The sequence below is a fragment of the Catharus ustulatus genome, chromosome 1 (genome assembly GCF_009819885.2).
Source record: "Catharus ustulatus isolate bCatUst1 chromosome 1, bCatUst1.pri.v2, whole genome shotgun sequence".
NCBI lineage: Eukaryota > Metazoa > Chordata > Aves > Passeriformes > Turdidae > Catharus > Catharus ustulatus.
In genome coordinates, this window is record NC_046221.1 from 69,875,280 (window position 1) to 69,902,674 (window position 27,395).

General features: G+C 39.5%; 1 protein-coding gene across 2 annotated transcripts; it reads left to right on the forward strand.

The window, feature by feature from the left end:
* Positions 1–3,225: 3,225 nt before the first annotated feature.
* On the forward strand, positions 3,226–27,391 carry TXNDC5 (thioredoxin domain containing 5). 2 transcript variants are annotated; one of them, XM_033066054.1, is made up of 10 exons: positions 3,226–3,473; positions 7,801–7,950; positions 10,645–10,750; positions 12,015–12,111; positions 14,223–14,338; positions 16,432–16,518; positions 19,258–19,398; positions 22,145–22,233; positions 25,016–25,145; positions 25,706–27,391. In XM_033066054.1, exons 1-10 carry the CDS (start codon positions 3,262–3,264, stop codon positions 25,826–25,828), a joined length of 1,251 nt encoding a protein of 416 aa, XP_032921945.1. In that variant the 5' UTR covers positions 3,226–3,261; the 3' UTR covers positions 25,829–27,391. The 2 variants fall into 2 exon arrangements, with proteins under 2 accessions (XP_032921945.1, XP_032921957.1); XM_033066066.1 differs by having other exon boundaries at positions 22,151–22,233.
* The last annotated feature ends 4 nt before the right edge of the window (positions 27,392–27,395 follow it).

Consider the following 27,395-nt stretch of genomic DNA (forward strand, 5'->3'; position numbering starts at 1 on the left):
TAAGCATTGTTAGCTAATTGCTGTGTATTGGCAATTTCCTCTCTGTTAAGAAGCAAGTTTAGATCAGTCTTCACAACCATCAGCTGCCATCTGTAGCTCTGATTTCCCTAGTGTTTTTCACCTCCAGGTGCATGTTCTCACCCAGAATGAGTTGCTGTGAGCTGCAACTGCAGCAAGCATAAGTGCTTGATGTTGGTGACTCTTCTTCCTTAGGACTATTTGCCCTAGGTCTTGCCTTCTCAGCTGTTCCATAACATTTACTCTGGGACAGGCAGAGGGAGCAGAGAGGTGGAGGGAGGTGGTGGACAAAGTAACTGAGTTTTAATCAAAATGCAAATCAGCAAGCAGAAGACACTAACTTATGTAAGTGTTATTAAACTTATTAGCATTCTATGGAGAGGAAAGAGGTATTCTCAGAGAAAGAATTATTCTTATTGGCAGTTCTGACCTAGTAATTCACAAGAGCTTAACTATAATCTGTACCTGTTCCTCTAGGGAATGTTATGATATATTATAATCACATTTCTACTGAAAGTGATATTGTATTGATGTCACTTTCTCTGTGGTATGTACCTTAGATGGAAGTCTTAATTCCACACATTCATTAAAAATATTTTAAAATAGTTTTTAATTAGTCCATTTTTGATTAAGGTAGGAGGATCTGTAATTTAAAGATCTATTTTTAAGTATGGTAAACGTACAGAGAAAAAGCAGATCAAAAATACACCCATGGGGAAAAAAAACAGCTCTCTTAAAAACAGGAGGTACTTTCTGTGGTTAGAAACTCACCTGGCTGTATCAACACTACTCTTCAGGTCTAAGAATTAGTCATTCTGACCCTTTCTGATACTGCATTTTCGTTTAGGGGATTTTTTGGTTTTTTTCATGTGCTGAAGAGGGAAATAATCTGCACTTGTCCTTTTTTTTTTTTTTTTTTTTAATGCGTAATTAGTCGATCAATTAAGTTGAACACCACAGAAAGAAACTCCATTTAAAGAAAGAGCTACTGCTTTGTATTTTAGTTTAGTGATTTGAAATTAAATTTTGATTCAGACAACTACTCTTCTGGACAGTCTAGTTTTGTCCTTTCTTCTAACTTGGCAATAAGCGTAGTTAGAGTCTTTTGTAGTTGTTTCACACATACATAATGAGGAATTTTGGAAGACTAATTTTGAGGCAGAAAATAACTTTAGAAAGCAATTAAAATTTTTTAAAGAAAAGATATCAGTAAATTTTTTTTCTATTTTTTGGGGGGGAGGGGTCAAGAATTGATTTTTGTTGGCTCCAAGGATGGCCTTTGTAGCATAAATGTGATCTAAGCAACCAGGGTCAGCACAGGCTTTAAGCAAAAACCAGAAAATGGGATTGATGCCACACAAGCACATGGGCAGCCAGGTCCTTTCTTGTCTTAATCCTGTGGAAGAGGACGTTAGAGTGAAGTGTTCAATGATGAGATGATGTGGGGAAGAATGAGTCTGGAGGACAAAATTTGAAGCAAACTCCACCTGTCTGGGCACTTGACTGCAAGCAGCAGCTTGTCAGCGAGCAGAGCAGTGCCAGGATGAGCCTGTCTTGCTGGTTTTGAGTCCTGATATTACACCAACACAGACTGCTGCAGGTACAAGGGTCAGATATGTCTGTGTGCACATGTGCATGATGAATTATTTTGTTTCCTGACTTTTTCATTAAAACTCCTGTTAAACAAGGTGAGTCCCTGATTATTACCCACTTTGCTCTCGCAAGCTCAAGGACTTGAAGTTCAAATCTAAACTGAAAATAATTAAAATTGAAGCAATTATAGAAATTCTGTGGGATCTCCAACACAAGAAAGTTATGGACCTGTTGAAATGAGCCCACAGCAGGGCCACAAAGATGCTGAGAGAGCTGGACCACCTCTCCTATGGAGGCAGGCTGAGAGAGTTGGGTTCTTCAGCCTGGAGAAGAGAAGGGTCTGGAGACACCATGGAACAGGATTCCGGTACCTAAGGGGGGCCAGCAAGAGAAATGGAGAGGGACTTTTTACAGGGGCATGGAATGACAAGACAAGGGTAATGGCTTTAAGGTGAAGAAGGGTAGGTTTGGATTACATTAGATTTTGAAAAGAAATTCTTTATTGTGAGGGTAGGGAGGCCCTGCAGCAGGTTGCCCAGAGAAAGGGTTCAAGACCAGGCTGGATGGGGTTTTGCTAGCAGGAGCTGTCTCTGCCCATGGCACGGGATTTGGAACTAGACGATCTTTAAGGTCCCTTCAACTCCAAACCATTCCGTGATTCCAGGAAACACAAACCCTTCTCCCTTGTTACACCAGCTTGCAACTATCTCATACTGATCTTCTTGTCCTAATGTTTGCTACTGCTAGTACTACTATTTACTGATCATCGTTACTCCGTTGCAGCTCAAAAGCCTTCAAGCAGTGTGAGCACCCATTTGTTCTCTTCCCTCAGAAGTAAGGGAACCAAGCCAAGGGGGCAGAGACCTCTTTCCACTTGGGCATGGGGCTGGGACTGAGGACCCTGGGGGCCAGGCTTTCTCCCAGAGGCATAGCACCATTACTGACCTGGCTGGTATGAGCACTCCTGCCTTCCCATCATTCATGTATGGTACAAAAAGCTTCACTGCAGTATGTGTGCATGTATAAATTTATATCAAAAAATTAATATTTGAAAATAATATAATATATAATATAAATAATATCTATAAATCCATGTATCCATATAATCAATATACAACAGAAAGTAGATATTAAATGTTACAGAAATAATATTTTAAGGCCTTTATAAAAGTATTTATTCCCAGAAACGAGCTTGTGTATAAAAAGATGTAAAAATGGCTATTTTAAAAAATTTTCATACAGATTTACAGATCTTTATAATGAAAATATAGTAGAAATACATATATTATTTGGTATTTATATCTTAATCAATCTTAATTTTTATCTTAATCAATATCTGAATGCTGTTATAAAATTAAGGATTTCCAGAAATGAGCAAGTTTGTATATTTAAAAAAATTATATAAAATCTGCACTTATTCTGAATTATAATATGGATGTATAGAGCAATTTAATTAATAAGCAACGTGACAAAATAGATGCGCTACAGGAACGACGCTTCGGCAGGGCGGTGTGTTTGCAGAGAGGAGGGTCGGGCTGTGCGTGCGGGGTGCCCGGCAGGGAGGCGGACGGGGGCGGGGGCCGCGGGCGGGGCGGGGCGGAGGCGGCAGCGGCCGCCCGGGGCTTTGCCCGCTCTCTCTCTGGTGCTGCCATGGCTCCGCTCCGCTCCGGCCCGGCGTGGTGGCGTGTCCTGTCCCTGGCCGTGCTCGGCCCCGTGCTCTGCGGCCGCCCGGCGCGGGCCGAGCCGGAGCCGGGGCCGGGCCCGGCGGCGGGGGACCCTCACGGGCGGCACGTCTACAGCGCGGAGATGCTGCGGCACGGCGCCGCCGCCGCCCCCCACTTCGTCATGTTCTTCGCCCCGTGGTGGGTACTGCCCGAGCGCGGCGCGGCCCGGCCCGGCCCGCGCCCTCCGCCCGCCTCTCCCCGTTGACGTGGCGGCGGGAGGCGGCGGCGCCGGGCCGGGCCGGCGGGGAGGCCGCGGGGTCGCGCTGCCCCGGGCCCCGCGGCGGGGCCGGAGGGGGGACCGGGGAGAGGGGCGGCCCCGGGGGCCAGGAAGGGCCGGGACGGGGAGCGGGAGCCCCGCGTGTGCCCGGCCCGGGCCTCGGCGGCCCCCCCGCCACAGAGGCACGGGCTCCGTTGGGGTGGGAAAGACCTCTGAGATCATCAGGTCCAACCTACCGGCGTCCGAAGCCGGGGCTGCGGGGGAGTCGCTCTGGTGTGTCTCAGAGAGACCCAGAGCAGCTGCAGCTCGGGTCACTTAGTTACCCTGTGCCCCCCAGCCCAAGCTCGCCGATGCTTTCATTGCAGAACCTATGTTCTCTTTGCAGTCACGAAATGTAAGGGTAACTTTGCCGTGTTAGCCACCGTGCTGTGTCCCCGAGGCCACAGGTAGCGGTAGGAGAGCTGGAGAGCTCTTGAGAGAGGGCTTTTGTCCTGGACTGGTACTTTGGCACGAGAATGGTTGAGACTTTATGCTTTACTGCATATTCCTAGTCAAGAGGACAGTACTTCTCATCTCTGAGTCTTTCTTGTGGTTGTTCATATTCTTTTCTTTGCCTCTTCCCCTACCCTTTTTTTTATCTTGTTGATATCCAGTAGATGTTATTGGGAGTTCTATTGTTAGGGTTGTTAGGTTTCTTTTTTACTTTTTTTTTCTTCCCAAGTTTTCTTTAATCTAGATAAAATAAATTAAGGGAACAATGTGCAAAAGTTATGTTTTGATCCCAGTTATTGTACATGGTGCCATTTAGGCATATGAGAGTCTTTGAAATCTGTAGCAGGAAAGCATTTCCTTTGAAAACTTTTTTTGTTATTAACATTGACTTATTTATGCCATGTGAAAATGTTAAGTAAAAGCTCAAAAGAACAGATGCCTTTGTTCTCTGAAGATCACAAAAGTGGAGGACGCCTGACTCGCTGGTGAAGGGCTTTTGCCTGAGAGTGCAGTAAGGCCTAAGAAATGCCCAGGAGTGCTTCTTTTCTCTTCTGTACTCAGATGATGATATCCGTGTCTGTCCAAACTTTGACTGTTTCACAGGCATCCCTAAAACCAAATGAGCTTTCTCTTATCCCAAGACACTGTTTGTAGGAGACCCTCTGCCAGAAGGGCTGTTGCAGATATGCTGCACATCCTCAGTACAGGTCAAAGAGAATGCTGGCCTTGAAGACTTGGATCACACAGTGCCCTTGGGATGGCTGAGGATCTCTGCCCAATTAAGTGTGAGGGAACTGTGTTGTTTACTGGATTTGTTGCAGCTTCTCTGGATGTTCTCCTCATCCCTAGAAAATCTCCAGATCTCTGGTTTTGGCTTCAGGGCCCTTGGTCTGGATGTCTGGATGACAGGCAGCACTAGGGCCAGGTTTCAGGTCCAAGGGGAGAGCAGAACAAAGGGAACATCCAGGTGCCTGAGAGAGGTGCTTATACACACCAGTAGTTTTATTGTCAGTGGGATCAGGGGGGCAGCCTGACAGTTCTGGAGTCTATATTAAAGCCTCTTGCCCTGTTCCAAGGTGTTGTGCCGATCTCCAGTGCTTCCCACAGGCTGTTGTCTGTAGTTGCAAGGCAAACAGCCCGACTTCAGATTTATGTGGGTGCTGCTAATGTTGCATCATCAATGCTACCAGTTAGAGCTGGATTAGAGCCAACACCACCCTTCTCTTCCAGATTCTTGAAACAAATGTTGCTGAGCACCTCACTCAGAAACAGTGGTGGTACACATGGGGTCCTACAGTTGTTTCAGAGATGGCTGGATATTCCAAGAAGACAGCATTCCAAGTCATTTACCATGAGATGTCATAAGGTTTTTGTTCAGAAGGCTGTCCCACTTGCTAGATGCACTTGGGGACAGAACACATTACTCTCTTGATGGCACAAAGTATTCTTAAGTTTTTTGCCATGCTAGTTGCGTTTCTACAGAGCAGTGAGGTTCTCCTGGTTCCTTAGCAGGAAGGAGTCTCAACTGAGTAGTTTCACTTCATTATTTTGACTCTTACAGCTTTTTTCAGCATACGTTCTTCTTGGTAAACCTGGCAAGTCCAAAGCTGCAGCAGAATTGATCACCAGAGTTCGTTGCTGAATCAAACTCTGTTGACTGGATTTTACTTCAGTTGAATTCTTCTGTGCAGAGCAAGACTGGTCCTGGGATGCTTATACCATTATCCATGTCTATGTTTTAACTGGACAAGGATTTGAGCTGTATCTTGCTGTGGAGCTGCCCTTGCTGGCTGCTGAGCTCAAGCTCTACTAGTGGCCCCCAGAAACATTTGTGTTAGTCTCTTTTGGAATGGAAGTCTCTTTTCACAATGAAAGTTATGGATGCTTACAACTTTCTAGCCCATGTAGGGCTAGAAGAGCAGAACTCATTGACATCCAGGTGTCCACTGTCCCCAGCAGCTCCTCTAGCCCCACAATGTGTTGTAGAGTAGCAGCAGTGAAGGACTGTGTAGATGCATGAGGCTGAGGGAATCATGTTACTGCAAGGTGTTGCTCTTTGATTTTTACCCTCCTTAGTTTTATATATATTTTCGTGTAAACTTCAGAAAAAGCATTTTCAGGACTGTCATGTATTTCCTTCTATATAATACTGGTTTGGGTTTTTTCTCAATCTGGGAATGACTAACTAGCTAATTACTGATTTCAGATAGGAGCATTTTCCCTGCTTTATTCTCAGTTTTAGCTACCATAAGAAGGAAGGGAAGGGGTGCGTATAGCAGAGATCACACTGTTAAGTTGGGACAAGGCAGCTCTATTGTGCTTAAAACACAGGAGGTTAATTAATTGGAATTCTCTTACCTAGTTTTCCATGCTCTGTTCTCTGGTGTTTTAAATCACTGCATCCGCTAGGGGAAGGGATCAGGGTATCTAAAATCTTTCTCTTAATTCAAACTCTGTGAAGAAGTTGACTGTGGAGACATTTCAGTCAGAAGTTAATTTTAGTAATAACACATTGTATTGCTTTACCAGGACAATTCAGAATAAGATCACATGGAAGGTTGTATTCAGCCACATCATGGGAGCATGTGTGACCCACTGTGCCTGATTGTTACAGGACTTTATTAAGATCAGAAAAAATTCTTAAATTAAATCTCAAGGTTTTTTATTTTTGGTTGTTTTTTTTTCCTCTTAATTATCTCAGAGTACCTGGAAAGGTGTGAATCCATGCAAGTTTTCTACAAGTGTACTCAAAATAATTCATATGAGTGAAACTATTTAAGTCAGAGCAAAGTTCTCTGAAGTCCTAATGGTGATTTAATTGTTACTTATGAAGTAGATGTTGTAGGTCATGCCAAGCAATAACTGCTTTCATACTGTCACTCTGAGACTTTTTTCTGTTACTCCAACTTTGTATTTTTAGGCGTCCTGGAGGACTGGCCAAAGCAGCCATTAAAGAGAAATGAAAATCCATTCCTTAAAACTTTCCATCATACTTTGAGGAACAGACTATTGCTATAATGACTTGAAAGACTAGGAAAACAGTGAGAATAATAATAGCTACTTTTTTTGCTTCTGGGGAGGTTCTGTTGTGGGAACTGTATGAGGCCAGTTTTCTGTGTGTGTGCAGATATAAAGAGTTGATGGTGTCCTCCTGGGGCAGAGCATAGGATGGGAGGATTTTCACAGAATATTCAGAATTGGAAAGGACCCACAAGGGTCATCAAAATTTTGGGAAAACGTATTGCAAAATCAGTCGTGATATTTCTTGACTTGTGTGTTACAATTCCTCTGAAGCATGGAAGTGCAAGTGGCATTACAAAGAGGCTAGAAACTATTATCTTCTTACTTACTGCAAAAAAAAAGGAATTTTGAAATATTAAAATGTAAAGAAAACTGGACAACCTTGCAGGATTTTTCTAAAAAGCTGGAAGGCTGACAGTGCTTTGATTAATAGCCTTACTAAGTTTGGGGAGTATTCATTGTACTGTAAAAGGAGAGTAGCAAGAGGTTCTCAAATCTTGATGATTTTTACATGAGATGTGTTTGCAGCATGCTACAGTTTTTAATACCTTTTGCTGTTGCTTAGCGTAGCAGTGCTAGAGTATGGAGGATTTCTGATGCAACCGATTTAACCTTTGATTTAAAAATCTGTTTAAATTTATCAAAATCACCATTCTGCATATGACTTTTCCATTCTCCTCATTCCCCTCTAAGTGTGAGCAGCTATTTAACAGTATCTTGTTCCTTCTGTCACAGGTGTGGACATTGTCAGCGCCTCCAGCCAACTTGGAATGATTTGGGAGATAAATACAACAACATGGAAAACCCACAGGTGTATGTTGTTAAAGTGGATTGTACTGTAGATCTTCCACTGTGCTCTGAATTTGGTGTGCGAGGATACCCCACGTAAGTATTGAAAGAAGTCTGCTCCTATTTTTCTTCTTCAGTTTTCCATGATCTTCTGCCAATTTCTTGAAGCAACTTCTAAGCTCTATTTTTTGCTGGGTTTCTTTGTAGCCCTTTGGACCTAATACATACATGTTAAACCTTTTTACCATGTTGCCAAGTATCATGTGATACATAGTACTCTTATGCTTTTCTTTTTTTTTTTTTTATTTCTTTCAAGAAGCTGGTATATGTCTTGAAGTCGGCTGTGTTTAACAGAAGTCCAGAATTTTCCTGTTCTTTTGTCTGGGAGTATCTCTCTGAAGCAACAGTACATTGTGCAGCTGTGATATGCATGACAGAGCTGGTTTCTACTAACAGTACTTTTAAAAGTAACTTGCCACAAGTTTCTCAATACACTGCACCCTTCATAATTGCATTATAGGTGGTCTCTTAGATTTTTAGTGAACTTAGTGCTCATGAAGTAGTAAATTAATCGTATCACTTAGCATAGTGGTGGTGATACTGTGTGGACTTTTTTCTAGCTAAATTTGCTTGTATTAATCTAGTATTTTAAGGTAGTTGTATGCTCATGCTGTTTTCAAGGATGCATGTCTACCTCAGCTTTGGTGGGCAGGATATGGTCTAGAGTATCTATGAGAGTTCAGTGCCTTTGGGTTAGATGTGTGTTCCCTTTTAAACTGACAGAAAAGGTATTAAAGGATTTATTTTTCACTTGTGTCTTCTTTAAAGCTTCTTGCAAATGTGGATGGGATCCTTTCAACTGCTTTAGTAATTACTCATCTTGGTGGAGATAAGTGGAGATTGTAATCATCTGTAGCCCTTCCACAGCCTGTATTTTTCAGTTTCCTTCCCTTTGCTCTCTTTGTCTGGTGTTTTTGCCAACCCCAGCAACAGCCTGAACTTTTCATTTGCTCCTGGCTGCACCTACTTGGACGCAGATGAGTGTGACTGAGTGGAAGTTGAGAGTTATAAATAGCATAGTCCTTGTTGAGATAGGAATTGTCCTTAAGGGCAGTGTGTGTCTTGCTTCCACTACAAATACCAAGAAAGAATGAATATTACAGTTCTGCTTTCATATCTGCAGAAGTGAGCATTGGTTGTCATTGCATATTTGCATAGATTATTTTGTGGTGCTGTTCCTCTTAAAATAGAATGACAGAGAATTTTGAATAGGAAAAAATCAATGGATGTGTAATTGCTGGAGGGTTTTTTCCTTTCTTCCTCTTTAAGGTCATTGAATATATAGGAATAGTTAGTGCTTGCTTTTATCTATTTGAAAAGTCAAAAATAATAAGGCAGTAATCTGCTAGGTATAGAAATACAGCAATGAAGGGGAATTCATGGTATCAACTCTCTTCCTATCTGAGTCAAATCTTGAACTAGCTTGTTTCTGAAAACCTCCAGCAAGGGAAATTTCACAGCTTCCCCAGGCCAGGGGTATTGTCACAAGTCCAGGATGTGATGATGCCTGCACTGCTTTTCCAAACACCTGTCAAAGGAAAGGCTGCATCCCGTTTTCATTTCCTCAGAGGAAAAGTGGCTGAGCAGGTACTTGCACTGCCTGTCACAGTTGTCTCAGGATTATTTTTTGGTACTGTAAAATAAATACTCTCTCAACTGAACTAGAAAAAACTTACCCTTGTTTGCAGAAAATAAAGGTGCAGCAAGCTTTTTTTAAGATGTTACCTGAATTTGTTTTGTTACTTTTCAAAAGTATTGCCAGGAGGTGTGTTTTAGATGTTCTTTTAAATTTTTGTTACTTCCTTATTATTCTGACTTTCTATTATTACAAGGAACATTCAAGAATACCTTGAACAGAAAGGATAGTGGGAGCTCCTATCTCTTTTGAATTTATTTGTGTTATGTGGTTTTCAACACTTTCATATATTTATTTCTTCCAACTGTGGAACAGGAAGAGAGAGAAAAACATTTCAAGAAACTAAAGAAGCAATATGAAATGACGGCTTGGCAAGGAGAACTGAGGGCTAGGTGACAGTAGTAATTGAAACTGATTTGCTTTAAAAAATAAGACTAGGTCAGAATCCTGTATCACACCTATTAAATATACCTCAAATTTTGACTTAAAATTTAGTAGCAGAAGCTTTATGTAGTCTATGGAAATGTTTTGATAGCGATTATTGAATGTTACAATCATGAAACCTGGATGCCTACAAGCAGTCACTTATCTTCTTGTCCTATTGACTTCTCAGTGTGTTTATAATCAGTTTAATACCACACGAGAATTCCTACACTACAACACCAGTCAAGGGACAAAAGGTGAGAAAATAAGCACTAGAAATTTTTCTTTTGGTGATGGAGAGAGGTGAATGAAACAAAATTTATGCTCTTTGACAAACTGAAATAGGATTCATAGAACTGAATGCTGCAATTTTTAAATTTCTATTTCTTATTGTCAAAGTAATATTACACTATGCTGATTTTTAACTTGCATGTCTTATTTTCTCATTTTAAAATCTCCTTAGAGCTTACATGGGAATGAAAAAGCATTCTAAATTCTAGCTATGACATTTTAATCTGAGAGGGGTGACTGATGCTGATGTTAATAGTCAAGAGATCTGTCACTGTAGCCTGAGCTGCATTGCCATGGATTAGCAAAGCCCATTATCTTTCTGAGAATGTTTCTTATGTGAAAATTTTTGCCTCACTCTTCTCTGCATTTGGACCCTTTAGGCTAAAGTTGCTTAAACCGGGACAAGAACCTCTGAAATACCAAGGCCCTAGGGACTTCCAGGCACTGGAAAACTGGATGTTGGAGAAGCTAAATGAGGAACCATCTGTAAGTGAAAAGGAAGTACTCCTTTCTGCAGGCTTACTTATCTGTCATTTCTCTAAGTTACATTTCAATTTCCAGGAGGAAATCTGCTCCTGAGAATAAAAGTCAGGTTGCAGTATCAATCTGAAACAGCTTACGTGTAAGTCAAAGTAGTAATTAAAACTGTCATCCTGTGACCGTTCTCTGTTTCCTGCTTTTTAAAAGTATTTAATGCAGTTTTAATGCTTATACATTTAGTATTTTAGGATACAGTCATTGCTGTCAATTCATCTGACACCTGTAGGCTATAATGTTTCTAGAGTAAGAAAAGCAATTTCACTCTAATACATATAAATTGCATTTTTGTTTGGCTTAATTACCTCTTAAAACATGGTTGCCATCTTTAGCTGAGTTACTTTCTGATAATATTGTGGCCTAAAGAGAAGGTTTAAAATGATCAGTTCCTAAGATAAGCTAATACCATCACTAGGAAAATCCTTCAGTTTAGGGGTATAATTCAGATATGGGAGCCAAGCTTGCCTAAAATTAAATTTGAGATTTCCGTTTCTAAATAAGAGAAAGCTTTAGTGATTGCTAAACCACAGTTAGAATGTGATTACATTTCAACAAACATGGTATTTTTAAAAATTGAGCTTTAAATGCTAAATTATTTTAAGAAATACACTTTGAGGTTCCTAAAACATTATTTTCAGTGGTATGGTTAGAGTCTGGAAAGTATTCACCTGCTTTTGCTGAAATGCTCATGAGTTTCTTGCAAATTTTATATATTGTTTGCTCTATTTCTGTTGTTGCTGTCTTCATGGAGCCATTAGGTAGACAGCATTCCTTCTGGCAGTAGGGGAGCAGAAAATAGCTTTTGCACTATTTTTAAATAGTCCAGAGACCACTGAAATGGGTGTGAAGGCAGTTGTGGCTGATGTGTGATGCTCTGGAGGCACTGTTATATAATTTAAGCATGTTCATATATGGCACTGCAATGAATGCTACAGCAGTTATTGTGCCCTGTGACTTTAATATAGCACAGTGAAAGACTGGTATTCCACAGTCTGGTAATTCTCTTTTATGTGGCAATCCTTTTCACCTTTTACTTTCAAGTTGTTTTTTAGGAAACATAAGGTACCTAAATCAAGTTGAATATGGACATTGCTTTAGGAATTTGAAATTTCAGAGTCTATGGCACTATCACAGAATGGTGTGATACAGGAAACAGATGTTGTGTATTTACTGTAGAAGAGAAATAAAAGTTAATTTTTTTTCTCATGAATAGGACCCAGAATCTGATGTGGAACCACCAAAAGCCCCTGAACCTAAGCAAGGAATGTATGAACTCTCAGCAGACAATTTCAAGATGCACATAGCAGAAGGTAACTTGCTTGCAGATTATGCATTCAACAGCACTCAGAAGGCAGTAAAACTGTGGCTCCTTAACCCAGGGAGGAATCTAATGGGGCTTGCTCAAGTGAACTGTCTTCTTTTCCGAGTTCCTTGCTCAAGTCACAGACTTGCCACTTTGTGTTTTTGCAAGTCCCATTTCCTCCTTCCCTAGGTGCTGGCTTGTTCTTACTCCCAGGCTGTTATTCTAGATGAGTATAATCCACCCGCTTCCTCCTTCCAGCTCCCATCCCACTCCAGTCTGGCCCTTTATTTGATATTGTTTAGCTTACTTCCTCCAGAATTTAATGTGGGCAAAACACTTTGTCTGTTTGGCTACTTCAAAAAATATTTTGTATGGAAGCTTTAAAATTAATGCCAGGAGGGATATCTAATATGGGAAATTTCACCCCTCACATGATGTTTTTTTAGACAATGAGCAAAGTCTTAGAATACAAACTTGGGCTGGCATGACAACAGAGGCTCCTACTTTCTCCATCTGTTATTTGAAAAAGGCTGGATTAAATTAAATGTTTGCTGATTTGATATCACTAGGGAAGTTGAATTAGGACTTCTTAAAGTAACCATTAGCTGATTAGAAATACTTTAATGTGTAAAACAGCATTTTGTGCAGCTAACTTAAAATCTTCCAGCATGACTGGCTTAACATGGAATTCTATCAAAATTCTCAATTAATTTTCCTCTAAGCCATCAGCGATATGCTAAGCATTTGTAAACTTAACTACCTTCTCAGACTGTAAAGTTCAGTTTATTGTAGATGTTTTAGTGTTTTATTATGTATCCACTGGCCTTCATAGAGGAGATGTTCTCATGATCATATCTGATGGTTAAGCAGGTTTATGATCATCTATAAATCTGTTGTCCTCTCTTGACTTCAGTTACGAGAAGTTCAGTGCTTAAATTTAACATGAGGCTTAGCAGTTACTCCAGCAAGCTTGACTTCTGTTCTTAAATAACCTCCTTTTAACTTCTTGCTCTCTGGGACAAAAATTAATTATATTGTTTTCTATTGAGGAGAGTATGTCAGAGTACCTGGTAAAGGATAGCTGATTTTGACAAGTTTTCTTATTAAATCATGGATAATCTAGCATGTCATTCAGATTGGAAGTCTTCCACATGATGCAGACCAGTCAAGTTAGGGTACACTATTATTGCAGTTTGTTTCCTGGTTATTTTGTACTGCCTTTCCTCTGACCTTCATTTGTGCACGAGCCTTCAAATTAGAAAATAATTCAAGTAATACCGGCCCCAAAGCAGCCTTCAAAGGATTGTCAATGTTTCTGGTAAAAAGAGCTTTTTCCAGTTGCTGGTGTTTCCTGCAAATTAATTTTTTCCCCATTATTTTAATTAAGTTCATTTTTATTTCATTTAACAGAACCTTGCCTTGATGTGTGCAAAAATGTGCAGCAATTTGAATTAATTAATCTTAATTGAATGAAATTGCATATTCTGGTACTTTGCAATCAATAATATATACTCTTAAACTAAGCATTAGTAGGAGATAGCACAGAGACTGCAAAAAATGCCATGAACATCTACTAAAGGCAGAAATTTCTGAGTAGTTGACATGAAAATTCAAAGAGCAGGGCAGAAAAAGAAGAATGGAAAACTGAACAACATTTCTCAGGTTGTTAATGGACTTAGGCATTTCTTAGGAAACACCACTGCATGAAGTTTAATACCTCAATTTATGCTGTTATCAACATATATTTCTTGGTAGTTCTTTCTACTCTGTAACAGGGCCACTGATTAGCATGGTAGAATTAAACACTAAGGTAAATGATTTGGTTAAAAGTATCAGTTTTAATATCTCACTTGTTGGCTTGAGATTATGAAGCTGTTTGGATTTTCAGGAAATTTGGCAACCCAGTGGGACTGCATACAGTATTGAAAACCTAATTGCTGAAGTATTTTGTCCTGGCCTTTGATTCACAGTGTTTCCTATCTTTAACTCAGGAAATACCATGATAAATTTGCAGCCTGAGATTAGTACCTAGCCTTCCTAGGCTTTAATTGCAGCCAAGTCCATTCCAAATGAGCTAAATATTTTTTGTTTTTTCTTTTTTTTTTTTTAACTTAAAAGGTAATCACTTCATCAAGTTCTTTGCCCCTTGGTGTGGTCACTGCAAGGCTTTGGCCCCAACCTGGGAACAGCTGGCTCAAGTCTTTGAGCATTCAGAAACTGTCAAGATTGGTAAGGTAGGTGAAGTACTCCTAGTCTGAAAATATGGTTTGTGTCAACAAAGGTTGCAGTCAAGAATCATGCTTTTTGTGCATGATATTTTGCAAATAGCAGTTGTTTTGTTTGTCACCTCTTGAATTTTTTAATAGTCATAGTTTGTATTTTGATTTTGAGACAGTCATTTTTTTCCTCACACATCCACAGTTAACAGGACCTCCCCCATTTTAAGCAAAACCTTGTCGCAAACAAATCTACCTCTCTCCATTTCAGAGAGCTGGGAATAAGTCTGATACTTCAGATGCAGAGAGTAATATTTTGAGACTTGTTTTTTATTATTCATTTGCTTTGTCAGAACTTGATAAGATTTCAGTATTTATTTTAAGTGGGAAAGTTACTTCTAATTTTTTCTTTGCAGCATAGGATTCCTTAGCAAGCTTTAGCCCTGCTGGGTATTTATGATGAGTTATTTCTTTGTTGATTTTGGTTTTTTTCCTCTTTTTCCCCCATAAAACTTTTGAAAGGTTTCAGGGGATCTTACACCTTAAAAATTGATATATTGTCCTGCTTTACTATTTCCCTTAGGGTTGATAACCAGGTTCTGTGGTGTATTTACCATGGGAGCTTGTTACTTGTACATGGAGTGACTTCTGTGCAGAGGTATGGAGGTGGTCTGGCAATTGCAGTTATTGGCTTTATTTGCTGACCCATACCTTAGTCCAGGTGGCTCATGATGGGAATTTCTCTATCTGCCAACAGTGGAAATTGGGCTGGGCTCAACTTCACATCCCTAAACTTTCACAGTGGTCCCACTGATCTCAAATGCTGCATGAAAGCAGTGTTGTCAGTCCTGCAGAGGGACTCTCCTTCTACTGTCTCCCCTGCCTCTGGCCCCTCAGCACTTTCAGCTGTTGTAGTAGGAAAGATGAGCTTGACTTTTTTTTTTTTTAATGCTTTTGAAAATCTTTTAATTCAGGTATGCTGTACGTGTACAGCACAGACCAGCAGAATTGAACTTTAGAGGAGACATAGATACATATATATAAGCACAGTTGAATGTCAGAGAAGACACACAAATGTATATATCTATTTTCAGACCGAGTGGATTTAAAGTTAGATTCCATCTGAGAATGAAATGTCAAAAGCTTTTTCTCCTTTGAATCTTTCAGTACTTTTTGATACCCTTGGTTGCTGTCATATGAAATCGTTGCTTAAGTATCTTTATGAAGTTACCATTCTCTGGTACCGAGTGGAAAATAAACAATAAATCTCAAAAATTTCTGTTTTAATCGGGTCTCTGTGGCGTTTGCTGTTTGTATTTCTGTGAGTTGCTGTTTAATACCTCCACTAAGATTCGTCTTGATGCCTAGACAATTTTATGTAACTGTATAGCTTGTGAAATATCCTTTGAAGCATGTCTTGGCTAAGATTTTAAGTCTGTAAGTAAACAGGAAACACAACTGTTTCTAAGAAGGTTGAACCATGACCTTCATCTAATCGGGGGGAATAATGTCTTAACACTGTTTAATCTTTAAAACTGATCTTCAGTGTAGAAACTCTAAACTTTACAGACTAGTTTGTGACATGTTAGAATTGAATGTTGCTATGCACTTGGAGCTTCCCTTGGAATACAGTTCACTTGATAGCTGTTGACATGCCTTCTGAAGTCTTTAAAGAGTAGTCTTTTTAAAAAATGGATGAGCCAGTATGTCTTCACTTTAAAGCTCTCTCACATTAGTGTTTTGTGTTTCATTGTCCATGCACTGATTTTATTAGCTGAGAATACCAAGTACTTTTTAATTGAAATATTTAATTATGTCTTCATTGTTCTTTGTAACTGCTAATACTTCCTTCTAGCCATACCTCCCTCCCTGATCCTGTTTTAAAAAAAATAAATAATTGAAATATACCCAGAGCCTCCCAATTATACCACCAAACCACTGTTTGGAATGCAGACATAATCATTCTCAAGACTACTTGGTACTGAGTTTTGCAAAGCCTTGTATTGCTTGTTCCTGTATTTTTCTGAGATTTTGAACAAGGGAGGCTGTGATGCTTGTTGTATGTTTATTTTAGGCACTGAATAATTTTGGGTTTTACTCCCAAAATGTAGGTTGACTGTACCCAACATTATGAAGTTTGCTCTGAAACCCAGGTTCGTGGTTATCCCACACTCCTCTGGTTTAGGAATGGTGAAAAGGTGAGTCTCCGGCTTCAACAAATTTTTCTCTGAATTTCATTTTTCTCTAAATAATATTTGGACTATGCTGGCATTCTGGAAAAAAAAAATCAAGTGGACATATACAAAAAGAGAGAAAAGATGTTGGAGGTTAATTTGGGTACTAAAAAAGGTAAACTTTGTCCACAGATAAAAGTTAAAGGTTTCTGTTCACTGTGTTTCGCAAACAACTGATATAATGTTCATAAATCTGTAAGCATTATCTCTAGTTATGCTGCTGTGTGAGACAATTCTGGGTTTACTTTATCATAGTATTTTACTTTGTATGGAACAAAAAACCATAACTGAAATAGAAATAATAATAATGTATGTAATTTTCACAATGTGTATTAGAATGTTCTCGTCTCTTAAGTGGTGCCCATCTGCTGAGTGATGTCTGGAGATGCAAATTTTCCTTCTTATATAAACCTGAACATTTCACATGACACTGCGAGTGAGAATCTTGTGGGCCCAGTTGACATTTTTCCTTGCAGCAATTCAGAGAACTAAAATATTCTGAAATTATGGGGAGATAAAACATTTATAAATGCCACATACAGTATGAACAGCAGTAAATAAACATATTACAAATTGTAGTGTTATTTATGCTATATTTCGCAATTTCAAGTTTATTTAGATATATTCAATGGATATTAAAAACAGGCCTGCAAGAGAACCCAGAACTACGCTTCTAGCTCTTACCTGCTAAGTTCTGGGCAGTGGGGAAGGAAGAGAGGGTTTTCTCCTCTTCATCTTGCAATCCCTTTTGCACATTTACAGTATCAGCAACTTGAAACAGTTTAGTGGCTGCTGCTTGTAGCAGTTTTCTGGCGCTCTAAGGAGAAACTGGCCTTAAGTACATACCAGTGCATATGAGGTTTGGTATAAGCATCCCTATAAGATCAGACACTAGGGAATTTAAAGGAAGCAGCCCCTGCATTTTTGAATCTCAACCAGCTTCACGTAAGTGTGCAGCCTTGTGACCTCTCAAGGCACATGTCAGCAGCATAACTGGCATGGTGGCACATCCAAGGGTAGAGGTTTTCAGTTAATTAAACTTTAGTTTAAACCTTGTAATAATTGAAATAGGAGTTCCTTGGAGTTATTTCAATCAAGAGTGCAGTGAAAGAAAAAATCATTGCTGCTGTATTTGGTAAAGCTGAACCTCTGCCATTAAACTGAAAAATGTATTTCAGTTGACATCAAACTGCCTTTCCCCACTGGCAGTGTGGCATTCCTTGGTGGAATACTGCGACGAAAATCACATGTTCCTTCCTGGGCTGATACAACATACTTGAAAAAGCATAGAACAACCACAAAAATGTTCCAATAATCTGGCCCAGAAGAAATTCCTGAAACTCTCTCTGGTGGCTATGATACAGGTCAGTAAGGGGAAGAAGGAGAACTAATTCAGTCATCCAGCCTTGTCTGTAATACCTTCATCCCCTTTGCCATTACTGAAGTCTGACATAATCACACCACTGCTGATGGTGAGATGCAGCAGATAGACACCCTGAGAAGAACCATGGCCCTGCCCTGCTGACATGGGTACAAATAAACAGGTGCAGACTTCTTGCTCCTTAGGGAATGACACCCAGTGCCAGGAAAGAGGCAATAATTCCAGGAAATGTTATTAGTTGCAAAAGAAGGAAAATGTGTAGGAAGAGTTCCAGTAATAAAGGAAAGTTGAAGAGATATCTGTTCTTCCTTCTAATGTATGGAAGATTATATGTTGTTTCTTAAAGAGTCTTCCTCGTCTGCAAGAAGAGATACATTTTGCAGCCCACACCGCATGGGACCATGTCTCAAGAGGCCTACCCAAAATGGATATGTAATGCCTCAAAGATATGATCTCTCTTCTGAACAGGAAAATTAGTACTAATTTTCACAGACAGCCCTGAGGGCAATCATGCAAGAGCCAGATTGGAGAGGTTGGACAGTGGACTTTAGACTAGAAGCTACTCACAAGTGCTCTGATTTCTTGTTCTGACAATCTCTTGATTGTCTTCTTCTCTAGATTTGGAAAGTACCTAAAATATGGGGAAGCATCCAAGGTAAACTGGCCTCTCAAAAGATCTGGCTACCTGATTGCTTTATGTGCAGGTTAAAAAATAGGATTAGACTTTAGTGAGAGTGGTGCCATTGGAAATGTCTGCTGAGCAGCAGGCTGCTGTCTCTTGTTCCCAGATGAACTTAAATGCCCAGAGTGCATTGCTTTACTGTTTGGGTTTTCTAAGGATTTGTGGCTAGTGTGTAGGCCAGAGGAATGACTGTGTAGTCCAGAGACATGCAAGTTAAGGTTTTCAGCTCTGTCAAAGCAGTGTGTAGAGCTCACAGGGTAACAGAGACCACACACAAACCACAGTGGGTATTTTATTGTTCTTTGTAGTAGAGCTAGATTCAAAAAAATAAAACTTTGAAAAAGTTGACTAGGGTGAGACCAGAAGGTCGAAGTGGAAAAGTTTCAAAAATTTGCTTCTACGTTTCTAAAATACCTTTCATTTCAAGGAAATTTTAGATGGTTCCTTTTGGGTACTGAATAATCTATTGCAAGAGCTGAAGACATGGAGTGAATGGAATGTCATAGATAAGTTTGAGAACTAGATAATCATATTTATTATATATATGCTTACACTTGGCAATCTTGTGTTTTGCTAGTAGTTATTTATTTACTATGTCAACTGCATATAGAAGGTTACACAAGCTATTTGCTAATTGTAGGGTGACCAGTACAAAGGGAAGAGGGATTTTGATTCCTTAAAAGAATACGTGGATTCCCAACTACAGAGCTCTGGGAAAGAGCCACCAGCAGATAAACCTGTTGAAGCCCCACAGCCACCTGCAGAGCCCACCCATGTTGAGGTAAGTGCTCGTGCAATCTGCAGCAATGTAAGGTGTTCAGACTGTTTTAGCAGCCTGTCTGAGTCTCCCATGTGTTTGTCTAATAGCTTGACAGTTTCTGGATGTAAACTGTACCAAATACTCCCCTGGTGGTTTTTTTTTTTTAGTAATTAATGAGTGGAATCAGAGCATAAATCCTAGAAATACTTTTACTGACCTGATGAATTGGAGAAGGAAAAAAATCTGATTTCTATTTTATGGTTGCAATAAGTTATTTAGATACAGGTGTAAATATAGTCTTTTTGGCCCATGGAAATGGTGGCACTTGGGTTTGTAGGACAGCATATTTCACCACTATAGAGGTGAACATTTCTTGCAAGATTATCACTTGAACCCAGGAGGATGGTGCATATGCTAAGCCCCTAAAAAAAGCCAGGGTTCTATACTTAGAAATCTATCTGCTGAAACAATGAACAAGGATTATGAAGACCAGTACCAATACAGTAAGGTAACGTGCCCTGTGACAAGAGAACTCCTTGGGGTTAGGAGCTACAGGCTTATGTTGTGAACAAATCGGCAGAAATAACCTTTGCACAGTTGTAGTTCATGTAATATAGTTTTCCGTCTTTTCTAATCTCTTTGGCATTTCATCTGCTATTTTTCTTGGAGATGAATGAAAAATTGGTGAGGCTCAGAAACTGGAGATGGATTTCAAACAATTTTTCATGAAATGTGCAAAATATACTTTCTGCCTATAAAGTAAGGGACAGGGATTTACACTCTCTTGTGATATAGAATGAACTTAAGTAATTAGGCAACATCATTATTAGTATAAATACAGTTTGTATGCAGCTTCTTACAGGAGAATATTACCTTTCTCAGCTGACTTTTCCAGCAGCATTATCCATCTTGCATAAAGTGGCTTACCAAACATTACAGACCACATAGATTTGCAATTTTCATACTCTTCAATTTTTATTTTTTTAATTGACCTCATATTTGGAAGATCCCAATGAGCTGGTGTTAGTACAATGCCAAAAGTAATTAGTTGCCTTTCTATTTTTATAGAAGTAACACAAACCACATGTGACACAAATTCCCACTTCTGCCTTGCATTCACCAGCACACAACCGAGGAGGAAAGGATTGTTGGGGGATTTTTTTTTTCCAAATAATAGTGTAGGATTCAACTTGTCCTTACAGCATTTAGCTTCAGACCCCTTGACTCTGTTTTCATGAATTTTGAAACAAGGGGCCAGCCCCTGTAGCCAGCAAACACTGACTGCATTTTTCATCAGTTGACCACAGCTGGTACCACAGCAAAACAATGAGTTCCCACTCCAAATTTGTGTCCCTACAAGTACTGTTGAGCCCCTATTTGGATGTTTTTTGTAGCCCAAGTATTTGCCAGCCCTTTTACAGAAGCTGTACTTTGACATGTGTGATATTTCTCTACTGCCTGCCATGGCTAAAATAATTCAAAAAATTATCTAGGTGGATTAAGGCAGTGTAAGCAGCAGATGCTCAGATTATGTGATTGCATTAGATGTCTCTTTTTCAGACACAAAGCTAAAATTGAGATATCTGATATTAAATTTAGTTTTGTGGTTATATAGTACACATTGCTATTTTGATAGTATTCTACAGATCTTGAAAACTAGTTTTACTGTGCAAATCATGGGAAAGCTGTTACTAATCAGGTTTTCAAATTTTGTATCTTAGATTGTGTATTATGTTTGGAACATAAGTTTTAGATATCCATTTAGGAAAATCAGAGTAGAAGCATAGTGCTTGCTTTTTGTTTTATTTAATTATTTCTGATTATTTAATAATTAGAAAGTATAAAAGTATTATTTCTAATTTCTAAATAATTATTTAAAGGTAACAACACTTCAGCTTAGTGAAATAATCCTGTGAACTAACAATTATTTATAGAAATGTTTAAAGCTACTGGATAATTTTGTTTTTCAAATTTGTTTTTGGCTTCAAAACTTACTGAGGTTAAAATAGAATTGATAATACTGTTAGTTGTGATCTTGTTTTTCTTATGTTCTCATTTGATTTTATAATATATAATTTTTTTAAGCTTTTATAGGCATGAGGTACATTTATTTGATTTTAATCCCTCCTACTCTTAAAGGTCTCACGCAAAAATGAAGTTTCAGCTCTATGCTCTCATATGAGACTGTAAGCAATGTGCTTTCCTCCCATCATTCCCTTGCTCCTGATATTATCAGGGGTAGAAACATTTCCTGGCACCCATGCAAGTGTGGTGTTGTGATGTCCTTTGACAGGCAAATCTATGTTTCTGGTAACAGTTTTTTCTGTGCATGCAATGCAGGGGAAGAAAGAACAGAGAGAGCAGCTCTTGAGACATCACTTGTGTGCCTTGAAAACCTCATTAAAATCTCAGCCATTACCTGCTTGAAGCCAACTCCTCTAAGGGCTGTTCCTTGAAACATAGTGTATTAAAATCAAGACAATTTTTCACAATTACTGAAAATTTGGATACAGGCAAATCCTTTGAAAATAGGAAAGCTTTGTTTCTCCAGTTATGGATGAGATTCAGTATAAAAAATGCTATTCTCTGCATCTCTTTAGGGAAGGAAAGTAGCTGAGAAGTAAAAGGCGGGTCTGCTGCTGCTACTACTCTTGTTTATATCACCCACAATATTAACTTTTCCAATTGCAGTTTCCCTCTCAGTAGGCTGATGTTGTATATACAAAAAGTTTTGACTTTTTTCCTCTTTTTTTTTCTTTTTTTCTAGGGGCAGGCTGCAGTGCTCTCTCTCTCTGAAAAAGACTTTGATGAAACCATTGCTAGGGGGATCACCTTTATTAAATTCTACGCACCATGGTAAGAAGTTTGCAGCTGCTGCTGTTCAGGATTATTGCTGGTCTAAGCTATGAGTGCATTAGTTGCTGCAGATGTTTGAGCTGTCGTACTGTATTTGTTGTCTTGATCTAAATTGTGAATTAGCTGAAGAATGTGTGTGTCGGTAAGAGTTACAGCAAAAAAAAAAAAAAAAATCTCAGTCTTGTTTAGCTCCCTTGAGCTGCTTCTCTGTGGAAAGGCTGACACAGAAGATTTATTGTATCAGCCTTCGGGTACTGCTGGTGAACAGGGAGAGTGAAGCTTTCTTTGCAGGTACAGTGTGCTCCTATCCCTGGATTAGGGTAAGATGAGGGGAGTATATCTCCATATCTCAGTGCTGAGAAAGGAGAGGATGCTGGCCTTAGGGCACTCCCCAGCCTCGCTTGGAAGCCTCATTTGAGCACCTGAGTTCTGATACAGACTGTTGAGCTGTGGATAATTAATTGCTTGTTACTCTTCAAAGAACTGTCAAAAAACTAATTTGCACAAGTGACAATTTTAAGATGTTTTAAGAGTATATGTTCATGTAGTATGTTCTTTGAGGGACCTAAGGTAGAAGTGCCCACTGCAGATTGTGTAGGTGCAGATACCCAATGGAAGGCAATGGAGGGGGAAACGAAAGTAATGTCTGGCATCTGCCATTCCTGCTGTATCCAGCAGAGCCTGGGACTCCAGTTGGGTTAAGATCTCTGTATAGCAAACTTGAAGAACCCCCTTTTTCTTACTGTTTCCTTTCTAAGAGAAAAAGAAAGTTTCATGGTTCTCTCTCTGGTTTATAGAATTCATCTTAGTTGTGCCTCTACTGAATTTCGTGAAACTCACATGCCAGCTTGCTCATCCAGTGCTGGTCTTTTAGCCAACAGCAGGAAGCCTAGTGTAGGGGGAGAGATTAAAATTAAGCTGTATTTCACTGTGTGAAAGATAACATATCTCTGACTTAATCACTAGCATTCCATTAACACAGTGTGTAAAATATAAAAAGAGATTTTGTTTGGGTTACAAAAGGCCCCATTACAAAGCAATACAAGCAAATGCAACCCATATTTAGGTGTACTCAGGCATATTAAAATATTGCAATTTAACTTTGACAGTAGGCATGATTGTTTCTTAGTGAAGGCAAGAATTACCTGGGAACATTTCATTTCACTTAAGCTCAATGCTGCAGGCTTTTCCAGTGTTGTCACCCTTTGCTGCTTGAAAATAATTTCTGTGCTCTCTTCCATCTGTAAGATCTGCTTTTGGATGTGAGCAAGTATCTGCCACCACTGGGTTAAGAAATACCCTGCCCATAACACGCATTCCCCTCATCGTTTACTGCTCTTTCCTCACTACCTTTATCCCCTCTGTACTATGGGAGGGACCTAGATTGAGTCTGTGCTGCTTCTGCCCCACCTGCAGGCTGGGAAATTGAGTTCACACCTGTGCTCAAGAGCAGCTTCCAGTGTGATTTCTGAGCCAGGGCTTGTTGGTATACCTACTAGTTCATTACCTGGGGCAGCTTTTTCTGGGAGAGTTTGAGATCAAGAAATGCTCCCTTTTTTGATTATCATTTATTAACAATACCATGTCCTTATCTCATGAGATTCTCATGAGATGCTGCTGGATCTCATAGATAGGATCAGTGTTGGATGGCAGGCTGAGAAGCAGCGGTTTCAGGATGTAGAGTTATCAGTGTGTGCTGCCTGGCTGCAATGCTCAGAAAGCCACCATTTAGGAAAATGCTTCCTATATTTATGTAGCTCATATCCTAGTTTTGGCTCTGAAAGTCTTGTGACTGCCTGTAGTGCTCCACATATAAATGACCATATTCTCTTCCAAGTGGATTAACTTATGTAGGGCTCAGCAAACACTATTATGTTGCTTTCTAGTTCTGCCTTTCAGTTAGTTTTGGATAAATATTAATGTTAACTTGCATCGTAAGCACAAAACCATCCTGTTCTCGTAGTTTTTGTGCATGATCAGAAATGCTTTTATACTGTCCTTGTGCATTAACAAGGTGGTTTAAATATACACTGGCTTGCATTAAGAAAATTTCTGCTGAGACATCTTTCATTATTTTTTGTAAATGTCCTGATCCAGCCTTGAGGCAATTATGGGTCTGTTTTAATAACCCAATTAAGGTGCAGCTGGGTTAGAACAGAATGAGCAATGCAGCTTTAAAGTCTAAAGTGCTTTGGGAATTCTTCTTGAAGGCAGTAAGAAGTTCACATTAGGAACTTGGCTAAGCCAAGTTCAAAATATAAACAAAATGAATGCTTTATTATGCATTGGTCAAGGAGGCCATTAGGAACTGGAAGAAATTTAATAGGGAAATTAAAATCTCATTTAACTAATTAAACTCATGCTATGTAGCTTTAGCATAGCTGGAATATGCTACCTGAAAAAGTAATTAATACTACAGACATTCTGTGTCTTCCTAAAAGCATTTTTGTTTCCAAGAATCTTTTATTCCAGTTAAATATTCTCTGTGCTTGTCTTCATTTGGCTTCATATTCCTCTGTGGGCTAAAGTATTAAAGTATACTGACATCTAGAATACCATTCTAGGCAAGATTAACAAAGGCCAGAAGGTTCTTCAGTGCTTAACTTAAATAAAGTCACTTATTTTCTTAGCTCATTTACTGACATAATAGTGCAGGGGAGTTGGAGGGACAAATCATGAGGGGATAGGAAAGGCTGCTAGTTAAACTTAGCAATTGCAGCAAGACAGTAGAGATAAAGTGGAAAGTGTATCTGCTAAACAAATCTCTCTCCTTTGTTTCTAGGTGTGGTCACTGTAAGAACTTGGCTCCAACGTGGGAGAACCTTGCCAAAGAGCAATTTCCAGGTTTGACTGATGTCAAAATAGCTGAAGTGGACTGCACTGTGGAACGTAATGTCTGCAACAGATTTTCTGTAAGTGTGAAAGTTCTGAAATGAAGGGGACAGTATTGTGTACCAGATGTTGGAGGTTCCAGTGTGCAACCCAACTGGCTGCTGCACTCCAGGTGCCTGGTGACAGTACAGCTGTGGTCTCTGTTAGCCAAAAAGAGGCACCTGGTGACACCATTTCTTTCCTGAACTGTTTGTTAGGGCTTGGTCATTTGCATTATTGGACAAGCAGAAGAAGGCCCTACTTCAGGAAACCTCTCTGAAAGCATCAAGGCTGTCTTGCGGTATCCAATGCCGAATTCTGTTCCTAGAAAAAAAAAGTCTTTCAGTACTGTTAGGCAGACAATTGAAGACAGAGCTGAAGCTCTCGTTCCAAAAGCCTAGAGGAACCCCATTCTCTTAAAAATGTTCAGAAATTGCAGGTTGGCATTGAAAGTTCTGCTGTGGGTTTAGCTTTTTAAATTAAAATGGCTTACTGTTTTAGAGGGGTTTCATGGCTTTTCAGAATCAGGTAAATAAGAGTGATGGATACAAGGGTGAACGTTAATCAAGCAAGTTTCTTTTTTTGTGTGTGTCTTTTGAAGGTACGTGGTTATCCTACACTGCTGCTTTTCCGAGGTGGAAAGAAAGTCAGTGAGCACAACGGAACGAGAGACCTTGAATCACTGCATAGCTTTGTCTTGCGTCAGGCAAGGGATGAATTATAATAAAAGTCTGGATGCTGTGTCCCTGGCTGTCTCTGTACAGTACTGAGGGATTTCTATCTTTGCTAATTTTCAAATAGTGTATTTTGGGGGGGTGGGGCTCTTTTTGTTTCTCTGTTTCTAGGAAATTGAATGTACTAAACTTTGGTATCTTCCCCTTGTGTGTGTGTTAGAGACATGCCTCTGTGTGTGAAGGAAAGCTAACAAGTAGTTACTGTGCAAATCAAGAGTATTTTCAGCACTGGTAGCTGCACTGCATTTCTGCATTCACGCCATGAAGTGTAAATGGTTTCCTTTGAGACCAGAATATGTCAAGAAACCAACTGAAGGGCAGCAATAGAATATTTTTGTCTTCAAGTTAGATCTGGTTAAAAAGTAATCCTTACAAATTGCTTACCATTACTCAAAAGGCAAAAGCTACAGCTATGTGGAGTCATTTTTTCCTCTATAATTGTACTTAATCCCTATTTGTCTTAATATAGCTGCTGAATGGTTGAAAACACACACACCTTTGGAAGATACCAGGCCACCATGAGCTGGTTGTTTCCAGTTAATCCTCTCAGCATGGGAGGTCTAGCCATAATGAAAGTGATGGTACTGTAACATGTGCCTGAACGTTATCGATGCCATAGTGTGCACGTGTCAGGTGGATTTCCATAGGCTGCTGCCATCCAGCTCCAGAGGCACAACTATGCTCTACTTCTCTAGAGCCAGAGTGAAAAAATAGGTGCTGTTATAACTGCTCCATTAATGGTAAATGATCAGTTAGACTCCAGAGCTGATGACATGTTTCCTACCCCTGCCTGAATCCAGACATTGTGCTGACCTGCTCCTTAGTCAGAGTACCTAGAGAACAACAAGTAGTACAATGTTAAATATTTTTTCCATTCAGCTCTTCTGCAGTAGTGTAAAATAGTTCCCCCCCTCTTCTTGAGCCTTAACATTTTTCCAAGCTGTAAGCATTGATAAGTTTGAATGCTAGGACCACACACTTTGTGGTGTCCTGGATTATAGTATGAATCTATTCTTTGGTGCATAAGATGTTCCATGTTAGACTTAACTGAAAGCCAAAGAATTTACACTGCAGAGACTGTCATGATACAAAGGCAACAGCAAACCAAGGACTGAATTCTGCTGTCTCGTGTAAAGAAACTCATGGAATGAGGATTGCTACAGGCTAATTTGACTAATCTGTCAAGATGCTGGGTTTTGTCCATCATATGGAGTAAGTTGGTTTGCTTTTTTATTATTAAAAAAAAAGGCAAATCATCAATGAACTTTTAAACCAATTAATTTCTCCTGGTTCTTCACTTCATTGTCTGTCCAGAACTTTTGATTCTGTTCAATCTGAAAATGTGTGAAGGTGAAAAAGCCACAGTGAAAGCTAAGTGTTGTACTGGCAGATGTATTGGATCACCGTGTGTACTTCTGCCTTTCAGGAAGCCTTTATTATGTTTTTAACAACTTTCTAGTGAAGCACAATCTCATGAGTTTCTTGTATAAAATCAAAGTGGTACAATTGTTTACACTGAGATTTTTTCTAAATAAAAACTTTTTAAAAAAGCAGTCT